Raw genomic sequence first — 13,630 nt, forward strand, 5'->3', positions numbered from 1 at the left:
CTCTGCTCCCCTCCACTCCCCCTCCTCGCTGACCTACGTCCATTTCCTGCCTGATCAAATCAAGAGATCAAAATCCTTTGCTTGTAAAATCAATCTGCCGATAAGGAAATGGTGATGATAATGACGTCACACATGATTATAGGCCTCTTGTTTAAACAAGCTGGGTGGAGGATATTCCAGGTACAATGGTAGTCATTAAACAAACAGTTGCCAATTACTAATCTGGGTCAGGAAGCACAAACTGCCTCCTTGCTTATAGGTGCTTTTATTTGGTTCTTTTAAAAAAAGAAAATGCTGCCACAAGATTGTCAGTATCAAAAAACCCATTAGCAGTGGTCTCTGTCTCTAATAGAGTAGACAGTTAAACCAAGCATCACCTGTTATAGTTGATGTCTTCCTCTTCAGACATGCTATTCTTAAGGAATTCTCTTAAAGTACAAGTATTTTCCAGCCACTTGATGAGTCCCAGTCTGGAACAAAAGAAATCAGAGATGTGAACAAGTAGCTCAGAGCTGAACTCTGGAAGAACACCACAAATAGGAACACATTCTAGGTTGAAAGCTACCAATTTAAATTTACTCTGAAAAACAATTTCCAGACAAAACAATTTCAATGTTGTTTAAAAGAAAAAGAAAAAAAATTACGCCACGACACAAAACACTCCGAACCAGAATCTGGCACACAGAAATCTCACTGTCTAACGTCCCAACAGTAACAGGTGTGAGAGTAAGGATTTCTGTCCCTTCAAGATAAATGCTTACCTTGTTGTCATGGGGATGACCTGGTAAGTTTTTAACTGCATATTCCTTTGGCTACACATAGAATCTTGGGAAAGGATAATGTTCATTACATCAAACAGCTGCTCAATACGTTGATCTTGTCGCAGATCTTCACCACCTTTGACAAGAAAAGGATACTCCTGCTCATCGCTACCTCGGATTGTTATACGTTTTGGCTTCCTCAAGGATTCCATGACACTTATCTTGGAAAAAGACAAGGAAAAAGCAAAATATTTGTGACAGAAGACTTGGCCTTACAGATATCATCACTGAAATTAAGCATATCTGTCATTCCTAGATAGCACAATCAAGTTGCTCAATTGCTACTAGAAAAACAAATGCCCACTTGCAGACCTTCTTTTATGTGCTGCAAGATGTGTACACAGGCAACAACCTTGCTATTCTCAAATTCTTCAGATGGAATATGGACACAAACTTACACCACACAGAAATTACTCAAACTTAAAAACATACCCGTTCATCAAATCCGGAGATTTTTGTGTGGTACTCTGGCAGTGGTTTCCCTTTTCCATCATACTGACCTGAAGAGGGCGTGTGAAAAAAAAAAAAAAGAAAAAAAAGGTATATAGACTGATTTTGATTATTTTTTTTAAAAGTGTGTTAAGAACAGAACACACTTCTAAATATTTTCTCAAATTAGTAGAATGATAACTATGAAAAAATACTTTAAAATGCATAAAAATCTTTCATACACATAATATGATCTTATCTGTGAATTACTAGTATTCTTTTCTTGTTAAACTGTTAGAATCGCAGCTCTTAATGGTTTCAGAGGACACATCCTTTTTGAACTAGATTTAAACATATCTTAGATTTATAGATCAGAATTCCTGGAGTCAGGCCTTTAAAAAACCACTAAGTTCTTGGGTAAGATACACAATTTTAGATACAATTTTAAAAATCAGCGTTGCAGCTTAAGAACAGATTTAAGAGGTGATGAATGAACAAGAGTTATTTCAGATTAAATCTGCCTCTGCATAAGGCCAGGAAGAGAGCCATAGAGCCAACATAAGAAGTACAGTTCAAGAGTAGCAACCTTCTTGTAAGGGACAGTCCACCATCAGTACTGAAGGGGAACTTACCAGGGACCTCTAGTTCGTTCCTCAAGAACTCAGCTTTGAATTCACTCATCCATGGTGAACATTCTTTCAAGTTTCCAGGTTCTTTATGGTTTTTGTTCATTTTTGAGAGGAGAGAAGTTGCAATCGCATCAAAGTCAGCAGCCTTCATATCCAACAGTTCTGAACCGCCTTTTCCAAAATGATGCTCAAAGTCCTTCCCAAAAGCCTGAGGTGCATTTATAGAAAGGAATCCTGTTAACACAGTGCTAGAAACTCCCCCAAGAATGCCAAGACAGTACCTTCCCATCTACACAAACAGGTTCATTCGAGCTCCTAAAATATATGAATTGTGCTTCCACTCCAGTTCTTTCTTTTTGCCATTATTTCTAGTCTGCCAGAGCCTTTTCACTGCCTTTTTGGTAGAACCATCAGTTATCATCAACAGAAATATCTACCTTTTACCAGCGTAGTGATATCAAAGATCTGTAGAATTAGATCATAAACCTTTTTCCATGTCAAAACCAGAAGCTTATCCCTCTTTACCTCCTCCAGCTGCAGTTGGATTCTGGCTGAGCATATCAATAATGGTGCTCATTAAACTTAATACACATACCTTATCTGCTTACAAAAATTTAAGATCAGCTAGTGAAATATTAATATAAAATATATTTAAATTTGTACCTATTAAACAAATACAAATTCCATCATGAATCTAAATATCGGATTATTATCAGAACATTTAATTGATGTCCCAGTCTTTAGATGTTATCACACTTTCAAACTGCTGAAGCAAAAACCAAATAACCCTCAACTGATTGATTTACAAATGGTAAAAAAAAAAAAATACAGATCGATAAGTTAGTTCTTCTTTTTTTCCCTGTTGAATATGAATACTCTGTGCTTTATGGAAGGTGGGGGTTTTTTGTTAGATTTTGGATTTTTTTTTCTGTTGTTGAGTTTTGTTTTTGGTTTGCTTTTTTTTTTAAACTAGCAGCAATCATACTACATAGCAAGCAAATACAGCCTAGCTATTTTCATATACCTTTTTTGCTAACCAAAAAGATATATATATATGTAATGCAAGTCATAGAGCTTCATGTATTAAGAGATTTTTTTGTGACATGTTAGAAAATACCAATTTAAATGTTTTCTTTACTACCACATTTATTATTCATGATTTACTTTCATATAATTTTGGACATAGAACATATAAAACATTTTTAAAGTATTTTAAATACCCTGATAAAGGAAAAGTGCAAAGACATTTCATACTGATCCATTTAATAAACAAAGTAAGTATTATCTGCAAGTAGTTAACTGAGTTGACTTCTTGTGTTCATAATTCAAGGTTCTAGAAAAAACAGATGTCCCCTCTTGGACCTCACTGGTATTAACGGCTTGGAAAGATATGTAAGCTCACTTGTTTTTTGCATGCCTGACCATTTTTCTCCCAAGCTATGAAGGACACAGATATTTCACTGAAGTAAATAAGTATACAGAAAATACTATCCTTCTGAAGAATACTGCTACAGTCAACATCTTTATCACTTTAAATCTATTTCCAGATGATCATCCGATTGCTTTCTCTGTTCTGTTCTTTGACTTCTTTTAAAATTCAAGGCAGCAAATATTTAATAGTCTTAACATTGTATTTTAATTAATACAATCCATCAGCTGTGTTTAATTTATGCATTACTGGAATTTCATATTAAAAATAAATGCAAGATTCTTATTGTTTAAGTTACAATTAAAAATGTACATAAATAATACATATGATGATTACAAGCCTGAAGTACTCCACATATTAGAGCAATTTTATGTGTCAGTCAAGAGATACAACTTTTTTTTTACCAGCAAGGTAAAACATTAGAAATTATACAGTTATCCTCACAGCACACTTTGTTTCTTCACGAATACTGCATCATGAAGGCAAAGAATTCAGAATCTGTGCCCCACCACCCTGACCAACTTCTCCTGCAGCCGCTAGCGTGTGAGAGGAATATTGCTCTCCCTCTTCCCTTCAACAGAGAGGAACAACCCTGTTACACCTCTGCCAGCATCTCCGTTGTTTTTCTCTCCCCGTTAGTTAATTCAATAACAATCAAAAACCCATCGGCACTACTTGCAGCATCCTCTACTATTGCGCATGTTTCAGCTTTTTGAAGAGCCATGGATTTTTTTAAGTGGGCCAAAGTGCACACAAATCATCCAAACAACCAAACGCAGACTGCCTTTGCTCCCTTGCTGTGCTTGTACCCAGCATGGCTCAGCCTACAGCTGCTCCCCTCCCTCTACCCCACCCCGACAGCAGCACATCCTGCAAATTTTTATCCCATCCTCTTAAGTTTAAAGTCATTATCATCAGAGACCCAGCTTATCTTGCAGTAACACATTCAAAGTCTAGTATGCCCCTAAATTCCTAATTGCCCTTTCTGCTGCTGTATCACCTCACCTCCTTCCCAACTCCACTTTATTCTCATCCTCTACTTTCCCTGCTCATGGGGAAGGAATCTCCCTAGAGACACTCAGGGAAGTTTATCTAATGCTAATGTGACATAAGAATGGCCATATGGGAGAGACCTGGACCTACCTAGCCCTGGCCACAGGGCTATGCACATACAGTACAAGCATACAGCCACGGCAGTATCACTCTCTTGGCCTCCAGGAATTTGCAGCTCAAGGAATTTTGGACCCAGAAGTGTGTAATTGTACGTAAAAGCTCTCAAAGCATTTCCCCCCTCCCCGTGCTATTGTCTACTTGCTATTCGAGCCCATAATACCCTGCAGCAGCAGTTCAGCACTTAAGTGTGTCCTGAATGAGGAAACACTTCTCCCTGTTTGTTTTAAACCTGACATGTCCACAAAATATTTACTTCATACTTAGCACTCCTGATGGTAAGAGCTTTGTTGTATCTGGCCTCATTGTGTCTTTTCCAACTGGAGGAAAGCTAAACTTGCTTCTTGTGCAGAGGTTACTCTGTACCTGTGATTACTCTTGCTGCTCTGAACCTCGTCCAGTTTCATTGTATCTATGTTGAGAACTGCGGATGAGGACTACAGCGTTCAAGAAGGAAGAGTCAGAGAAGGCTGCTGTGTTAATGTATAAATCCACCTTTTGTTCTCTATTCTTAATAATGACTAACAGCCGCTTTTCTTTCTTGTCTGCTCTTGAGTATTCACAGCTGATGTTTTCACAGAACTAACACAAATCAAGATTTTGTTCTCGAATTGCAACAGTCAGCTCAAACCCAAAATTTCACAAATTTATATGTGAAACTAGGGATTTCTTTTTTCTCCACATGCATTGCTTCATTTTTCCACACTGATTTTCACTATTTTAGATCTCAGTGAGTTTTGTAAAGTCCTTTCTGTAATTCTTCATAGTTGTAACTCTTCTGAATAACTTACCCTAGATAACTTAGTATGGGCAGCAAATTTCAGTAACATAATACAGCAAAATACCCTAAAGTGCTCATACATCCTTGGCAGCAGGGAAAAAAAACCAAGGCCAGATTCCTGTGTAGGTTCACGGATGGTCAGAGAGGCCCAGGCCCTGAGAACCTGGCAGCGTGCAGGACAGGGGAGGCAGAAACTGAGTAAGAGGGAACATTTAGTCCTGTGGGGCAGTCAGAAGTGGAAGTTGAACTATAAGTCCATAGTTTCTAGCCAAGAAATCCCAGTCCTGTATTCCTGACTTGATCTTTTGCCTCATCAAATCCTGTAGCACCTGTAAAAGCTGTGATCTAGTCCCCTCTTTTGACTTTCTAGTGCCTTCTAGGAAAGCACACAATGCCAATGCTACTCAGTAATCGCACATACCTGAATAAACCTTTTCCTCAGCAATCCAATGCCAGGAGCCTCTAAATTCCCCAAGTTCTTGTACATTCCTTCGTACATTTCCTTAAGCTTATTTTTATTCCTCTGAGTTTTTACCAACTCGTTTCTGACATCCTCAACCCAATCCTGCAAACAGAAGGAAATAGATAAATACTGAGAAAAAGTTTAGTGATCCTTGCTCTTCGGTAATCTGCTCAGATTGCATTTGGGTTACCGTATTTACTAATTGTCAATTAATGTGTCTTTTGAGACATTAATCAAAAGGCTATGGAAATATTTCCCTTTCATTCTATCTCTTGATAAAATGTTTCTACTTTATGTTTATTATGTTTACTACCATAAGTGTCCAGCGCAAACTAAGAAAGCCTCTATGGGGCCAGGAGTGGTACCAAACACAAGACAAGAATCTTTTGGATAATGGGGTCACGATGTAGACATGGAAGATCCGCAGAGGCTGAGGGAAGGGGCATAAAAACACAAGTAGTCACAAACTACAAAGATGGACACAAATTATAATTCTGTAATGGCTTCAGAACAATTAAGGAAGACTGACCATGGGGCAGGGCAGAGACCCTGAAGGAAAAAGGTGAAAAGAGCTAGTGCAAAACAGCCAGCTGGCACAACAGAGGGAGATCATTGCCTGTGAAAGCTGCTGACAGCACCCCGACATCATCACCAGTTGATTCTGGGTTGAACCGCTTCCTGCGGCTGTGGTGTCAACTGAACTGCAACAGGCTCCGCCCAACACTCTCTTTCCTAAACAGAGGGTGAGGAATGAAGGGGAACAGGGTGCAAATAAAAAAAATACACTTTACCTTAAAAAGCATTATGGGATTAGAGAGCTGTTCCAGGGAGCGAACAAAATCTTGAACTACTCCTCCTCTGTCCAACTTATTCTTGATCCTTTAAAAGAAAAAAAGTGCATCACAATGCAACAGGAACTACTATCATCACCTAGCCTGCAGATAAGCAATGATCCAGATTGTCTGCTATATGCAAGAATCTGGTAAAATAATCTAGGGGTAGGTAGGTGGGAGTCCCTCAGAATTCTCTCTTGGGCTGCATCACTATTAAAATATAATGACTGTCCTCACCATGCAGCTCCCAATGTTTTAATTAAGTGTCCCACTATGAAAATAGGAGCTTGGTGGGGGAGTGGAAAGCATACTTGCAACAGAAATTGGCATTAACCAGACCCTGTGATGACAGTTATTCAAGGGTGATACAGTTTGTGAAGCATAAGACTTTATCTTCTTATTTTAAGCAAAGAAATTCAGCAAACGTATCAGATTTGGAAAAAAGGCAAAATGACATCTAAAATTGTATCAGGGATTCTACAGCACTCTGATAAAAGTTGACTTTTGCCTGGGGACTAACTCAGGTTTCACTGTCTTTTTTTTTTTTTTTTTTTTTTTGGCAAACGGGCAGGGGAGGACTTGTAGAGGAAGGCACATACTGCACCCTGAATAAGCAGAGAAGAACACAACCAAGAGCTGTCATTCCCCAAGATAACGTGCATCCATTTCACTGTCCATCTCTGAAATCTGGTGGGAACATCTATTTTATTTAAACATATCTGCTTTCTGTTGGTATTAGGAGCACTGTAAATGTCCAAGCAAGCTTCACCTTCATCTCTGATGGGTACTGACTCTTACTGTTGTGAAGTCTACTACGGTAAGAGCCTAATCATGTACCAGACTTCCCTTCTACCTCAGCAAGGCAGGAGAAAGAAGAAGAAACTTTTGACTACCACAGAATTACGAGGGGAAAGGGGTTGCCTCTCTGTAGTCTTTTTGGTTTATCCTGGAAAAATTTTAACTTCCCATAGCCTGGGGACTATATGTACTCAGCACTTCAGAAAGTGCTCAGGTCACCAACCTGAGTATGTCTAATACTAAGAGAGCTTATGTATTGGTTTTCCCTGTGCCTTTAAATGAAAACACAGTGTGCATGGGACTACCCTCTAATGTTTCTTGAGCCCCCTAAAGAAAAGGGTTTGTTTAGGAAAAATAAATACATCTCTCCACTGCTGAATAAAAAACATATAAAAGAGCTGCTCTTCCAAACTCACCTTTCTACAAACTCCCTGTTCTTACAACCAGTTGCAGTATCTTTGAAACAGTAACTTTCACTGCTGATCATGAAAGGGTAGATGATTGCCTGGGGATAAGTATTTGCGATCTCTTCAACAGTATGTTGCACGGCTACTGCTTCATCCTTGTCAAGTAGTGCCATCATCTGGCTAATCCAACCAATGAACTGCCAACAGGGAACTGAAGAAAGCTGCAAGAACACAAATACTGCTTTCAACTTTGGTCCTCCTCAAAAACACCAAACATAACAAACAAAACTGCTTTGTGGCCCAGCCTGACAGACAGAAACACATAAAAAGGAAACAGGGAAAGTCAACTAGTTTGCACAAAACATCCTCCACTGAAGCAGAGATTTCATTATTATTACTACTACTACCACCACCACCAAAGATTTCTGGTTTGTTATCAAAATGAGGCTTTATACTCAAACTTGTGGCTTTTCTGTCTGGATGTAATATAATCATTTTTGATCACCACATACAAACAACTCAAAATTCTGAAGGGATAGCTCAAACACCTATTTACATTCAAACGCCTGAGCTGAAGTCTTGATTTGAGTAAAAAAAACCAGGAAGGGGAACACTGGAATTCCTACCACAGTTTTGTCCTTCCTTCAGGGTTTGGGTTTGCTGACAGATGGTGATTTTGGTAAAGTATTCCCTCCAATATACATCATGCTCACTTCCCTCCAAAAAGCACATCACTTTTGAAAAGAGTACTACAATATATTTTCTTGTGATAGCCAGAGGCCAGACTCCAACTCCTTCCCACGTTTCTAACAGAGTTTAAGATCAGATTGCCAGTATTTATCTCACAGAAAGACAGAGGAGAGGACAAAGAACTGCCTGGTGAGCTCCTTTTCTGGGTGAGATTTGTCAGCTGGACCAGGCGTCAGGTTCTGTTTGAATCATCAGAGTTTCACTGCGGCCACACCTTGTGCACCTCAGCTGTTTTTGCTACCTTCTCAGTTTCTTGGGATAACTAAACTGTGTTTCTGTCTCTCTCAAGTTCTTCCTCTGACAGGGCCTGGCGCTGTGTGAGCACCAGCACAATGACACGGGTTTGAAAAGGAGGATAGGCAGAGGCAGGAACAGGCATGAGTCACGGAGGAGCTCTCAGCTTATCTGCCCCACGATAGCAGGGAAGGCAGCGTGGCTCAGTATCCTGCCGTGGAACGGCAATTCAGGAACAGGGTCACAGAAGGGAAGAAGCGGGAAATACAGAGGAGGAAGAAGCTGTAGTAACCTCTGAAGTGAAGCAGGACAGGGAGAGGTGGGAGATGTGGAAAATGAGTCTGGAAAAGCTGCTGGCTTCCTGCATACAGGAAACAGCCTACAGAAATAAGATACATTCATCACCCTAATACTAACCACATTTATCAGCCCACTCAAATTGTTCTGAAGGAAATATACACCCCACAACATAGTTTTTCTTCAGCAGCTCTCAAACTAACATTTGGAATCAGAATAATGATAAGTTAAACTTTTAAGAAAAAAGTTTCTGTCCATATGAATTAGACTCGGCAATTTAGAGAAAAGACAAGGAACAATGACAGGATAAAATTTATCTGATTTACCTGAAGCAAAACTTACCAGTCTAACCTCTCTATCCATCCAACCTCTACCCTCACCTTTTAAATTCGATTTATAGCAACATTTGCTGCCAGGAAAATGGAAGCAACTAACCTCTCGTGTAACTAGACCCAATGTCTCTGCTGGATATCTTTCAATTATTTGCAGCAGTCTAGGAAATCTCAGCCTGGCTTCTCTGGAGTTCAGTTTTAAAGCTTTTATCATTTTCTCCACCACAATAGCTGGGAATAGCTGCAGATCTGCAGTGTTAATTTCTGCCAAGAGACATTAAACAAGAATTATCAGAAACACCATCATTTGTTCCATGTCTTTGATCATCTGGAACATTCATCTTTACAATTCAGTTGGGTTTTTTTCCCAGTGTATTTTGTATTTTTACTTTGTTCTCCTTCCCATCTGTTTGAACTGCACACATCAGCAACACATGTACTTGGGGACTTGTAAGGATTAGCTTTATCAGGAAGCTGCATCACTCCTGGTATCTTGCCTGCTTTAAATACAGCACTGCTGTGGTCTGGGAAGGAACAAGGAAAGCATCTGCTGGATATGACATTTCTCACAAGTGAGAGGGAGACTATGAGTGATTCACTAGTACCAAAGCTAGCAGTAACAGGGGGAAGAATATAAATACTGTTGAACTGTAGGACAAACAGTTCCATTTAAATTCAAGCTGTGTTGCTCAGGGAGATCACCTGCATATCATAAAAGCTCACGTATCACAGATAAATCCACCTCACATGCTTAGGAGAAATCCTGACTAACCAAGCAAGCCTTCTTCTTCCCTACGCAGATGATGGTCACAGAACCCGACCAAAGTCATATACGCATCAATAACTCCCATCACATCTACATGTTCCACGGAGTGGGACTGCACCTCCTCATCGGACTTCCTCCCGGCACTGCTGAAGCACTGAAAAGCCTTCTTGTTCAGGCCTGCCAATACCTGAAATTCAACCATCACAGAAAAAAAGACAGAGTAGCAAGTAGCATTCAACAATTCTTTCTGAAACTGGAGCTTCATTGCAAGTCTTGAGTAGATAAAACTTCAACTGTATTAGATGTTTTGAGCAGCTGATACAAAGAAAAAAAATTGTGATGTTACTTATAGCAGTAATTTCCAGAATTTTAATTTCCACAATTTCCCATGGAAAAATATATGGAATTTTTGTAACTGCAAAGTTAATGTTACTAGAGTTTTTGCAAACAGTTAACAAAAAACATAATGTAAAAATGCTATTTTTTTTCCTATTAAGACATATCTGCAACATCTGCATGACACCTATACTTAGAATTTGTGGTAAAAAAGCATGCATCAAACTATTTCAAATCTGATGTCTTTTTCCCTACTACAGTGATACGTTTTTAGTGCAGCTCATGCAATGAAGGACTTGACAAGATCCTTTACAACTGAATGTTTACAAATCAAGTATATATGTTCTTATATTGCCAACAAGCTTACCAGCCTCAGACATCGTAGCTACTGTAGTTATTAAACAATATACACAATTGCTGCACAACAACTGAAAAAATGCTGTAACTGAAACTAAACAGTTTGAATTTCAGGTAGGTAGAGGGAAACTATCAGGGTCAGAGTACTGCTTAATACTAAGCTAAAATAAGGCTAAACTCCTTAATCTTACAGAAATATCTGGTATCCCAGCCTGACTCATCTGACACAGAAGAGCTTTTATGCTCATCTTTTAGAATTCCTTAAGAGGAATGCTCTTAATGAAGCTCAAGCTTTTCCTCAAGTTTCTACATGCCTGAAAATCTAAAATATTTTTTTGCAGGAATCTCTTTATCTACTTTTCTTTAACAACTGAAAAACACAAATTAAAAACAATTTTTTGCTGTTTTATATTGATATGGTTCATATCTAAGGGTCTTCATGGTGGCTTTAGGAATTAAGTCAGCAGTGGTACTTGTTCCTGGACAAATCACCACCAGTAGCAGATGGGTTTCACATTTTCTGTATCTATCCATATCCATCACTACCTATTGATGTAGTGATTACAATACTGAAACACCAAAAAGCTTTTCCCCTCTCATTTACCTTTTCAGGACTCTCAAGACTTTCTCCTGATAGTACTGATATTTTTCCAGCCTTTTCTTCCTCAATTTGCTCAAGGCATCTTGGATCCTGACTAAGAGCATTGGCCATGATGTGGTACGTAGAACCCAAAAGAAGATTCTGGTTTCGGAAGGCCATTATGTTCTTGCTAAGATAGTCAGATTTGGTATCTTCTGTGGAATTCAAAAACAAAGTTGGTAATTTGACAACAAAGCAGCTTTGTATAATAAACAACATGAAGCAATGAGAAGGCTGTTACCAAGCAGAGAGATGGCTTTTAACAGTGAGAGTATGCGTTCAGGACAACTCTGGTTCCAGCTGCAACTATGCATAAAGCGGCAATAGGCGTAATTCCACTTCACCAGCCAGTCTTCCCTCGTTTTGGCTTCTTTGCGTATGTCTTTCAGAAGCTTCTTGGCAACTGAGAAGCTGTTCTGTATTCAGATTAAGACAGAATTTTCAGATAATACATCTGAAGAGGAAATAAAACCTTTCTGCAACCAAATTAAGGGATGAGAAGACTTAGGTAAGACAAGTAAAGCTATAAGATGAATGGAGGTCCACTGCTTGTCAGGTCTCATATTCAAAAACAGATTTGTGCTAATGGAGAAATTTGAAAAGAAAAAGACATCAACAGAGGTTTGACAAACTGAGGAAATTAAAATAATTTTATCTGCATGACTAAACAGGGACTAACTGTTCTGCAGTACAAACATATATGGGGAATGTTTATTATTATTTATAATAATACCAATAAGCAAATCACTTATGTTTGTGTTTTGATGAAAGGTTTCATGTAAGTAACACTAAAAGAAATGTTGTTTTTCATTTACTCCTTTAGGACTGTCAACCAGAACTAACGTTATATTTGATTATTACAGTGCTTAAAATAAACTCTTGTCACTGACTGCAGATTTCTAGAGCATCTCAGAAGATGAGGGAGATCTCGACTTAAATATTGTCTTGTCTCAAGCTTGAAACACCAAAGGCCCATCATCAAAGGCGGCTATCTTTCAGTCATTTTAACAGCCAGATCCAAAACAAAATTTCTAAGTCACTTAGCTTTAGTTCATTATATAAGTGTTAACCTAACAGCATTAATGAAAGCTGTAAAAAAAAAAAAAAAAAATCATAAAATGTTTCATCATTGCTGGCTGAAGTACATGATATTGAGCCAATCTGAATTTGATTTGTTTGTTTGTGCAGAAGAGATTATTTGTAAATGAGAAAGCATAATATTTGCTTGCAAGCATCCCTTCCATTAAACACTGAAGCATTTCAGATACTTTATTTATCTGCCCTTTGGAGTGTCAGAAACAGCCTGTGGATCAAAGGGGCCTTCAGGCACATTTCCAGTAATGACAAATTATCATCAAATCTGTAATTAACATTTATAATTTGTTTTCTTTCGCTGTGTAACTGACTTTCTTGAGCTTTCAAGATGTCCTGGACAGCAGGGTCAAAAAGAGACAAGGTCTACCCTGGCAAAAAGGCACCCAAGGCCTAAGAGGCTTTTCCAGCTGTAGTTTTTATGTATTTTCTCACAAAATTGGAAGCTATCAGACAGTACAGTTACCTGTTTCCTGGCACTTTCTATCATCTTCATTTTCATGTTAAATTTGCAGCTTTTAATCATTGAGTAAATGTCTTCACCCTGTTGATCCATTTGGTCACCAGCACCATATTCTTCATCCACCTCCATACTATCATTGGCCTGATCACAGAGAAGTTTCTCCTGCAGTTTGTCAAGGAAGAAACACCTGCACAATGACAACAGGAGTACAAATCATGCTGGTATGCATCCAGGGGAATGAACAGTCAAAAGTGTTGATCTCCCTGACAGTAAACAAAGCTAAGAAAAAATGGCAAGGTATAGCGATCACCTTTAGCAAGAGCTAAACAAAGTCCTCAGAATCTGGAAAGTCATAACTGGGGACAGGTTGACCCTGAGAGTATTCTAGATCTTGAATTGATAGCATTAAGTATTAGAAAATGTCTGTAATAGCGTGGGATATTTTTGTTAGTTTGTTCTTTTAAAATCATAGCTACAACCTCCTTTTGCTTCTCGCCACTAGTCACACAAAAACTAGTTATATTGATAAAGCTATTACAACTATTAACCCCCACCCCCACCCCCCCCCCCCCCCCAAAACCACACACACACAAAAAAACACCC

The 13,630-nt window shown here is 38.7% G+C and overlaps 1 protein-coding gene across 1 annotated transcript in view; it reads right to left on the bottom strand.

Moving 5' to 3' along the window:
• PRKDC (protein kinase, DNA-activated, catalytic polypeptide) overlaps positions 1-13,630 on the bottom strand; it is a gene marked incomplete at its 5' end in the record, with an annotated part of 82,421 nt that overhangs the window by 5,855 nt on the left and 62,936 nt on the right. The window contains 12 exons of the mRNA XM_010289835.1: positions 378-470; positions 762-982; positions 1,254-1,321; positions 1,883-2,087; positions 5,681-5,824; positions 6,514-6,601; positions 7,770-7,981; positions 9,477-9,637; positions 10,146-10,326; positions 11,437-11,627; positions 11,714-11,888; positions 13,031-13,214. Of these exons, the coding sequence (XP_010288137.1) occupies positions 378-470; positions 762-982; positions 1,254-1,321; positions 1,883-2,087; positions 5,681-5,824; positions 6,514-6,601; positions 7,770-7,981; positions 9,477-9,637; positions 10,146-10,326; positions 11,437-11,627; positions 11,714-11,888; positions 13,031-13,214 (1,923 nt within the window). The remainder of the gene's footprint in view (positions 1-377; positions 471-761; positions 983-1,253; positions 1,322-1,882; positions 2,088-5,680; positions 5,825-6,513; positions 6,602-7,769; positions 7,982-9,476; positions 9,638-10,145; positions 10,327-11,436; positions 11,628-11,713; positions 11,889-13,030; positions 13,215-13,630) is intronic.

Source organism: Phaethon lepturus, unplaced genomic scaffold (assembly GCF_000687285.1).
Source record: "Phaethon lepturus isolate BGI_N335 unplaced genomic scaffold, ASM68728v1 scaffold1636, whole genome shotgun sequence".
Taxonomy (NCBI): domain Eukaryota; kingdom Metazoa; phylum Chordata; class Aves; order Phaethontiformes; family Phaethontidae; genus Phaethon; species Phaethon lepturus.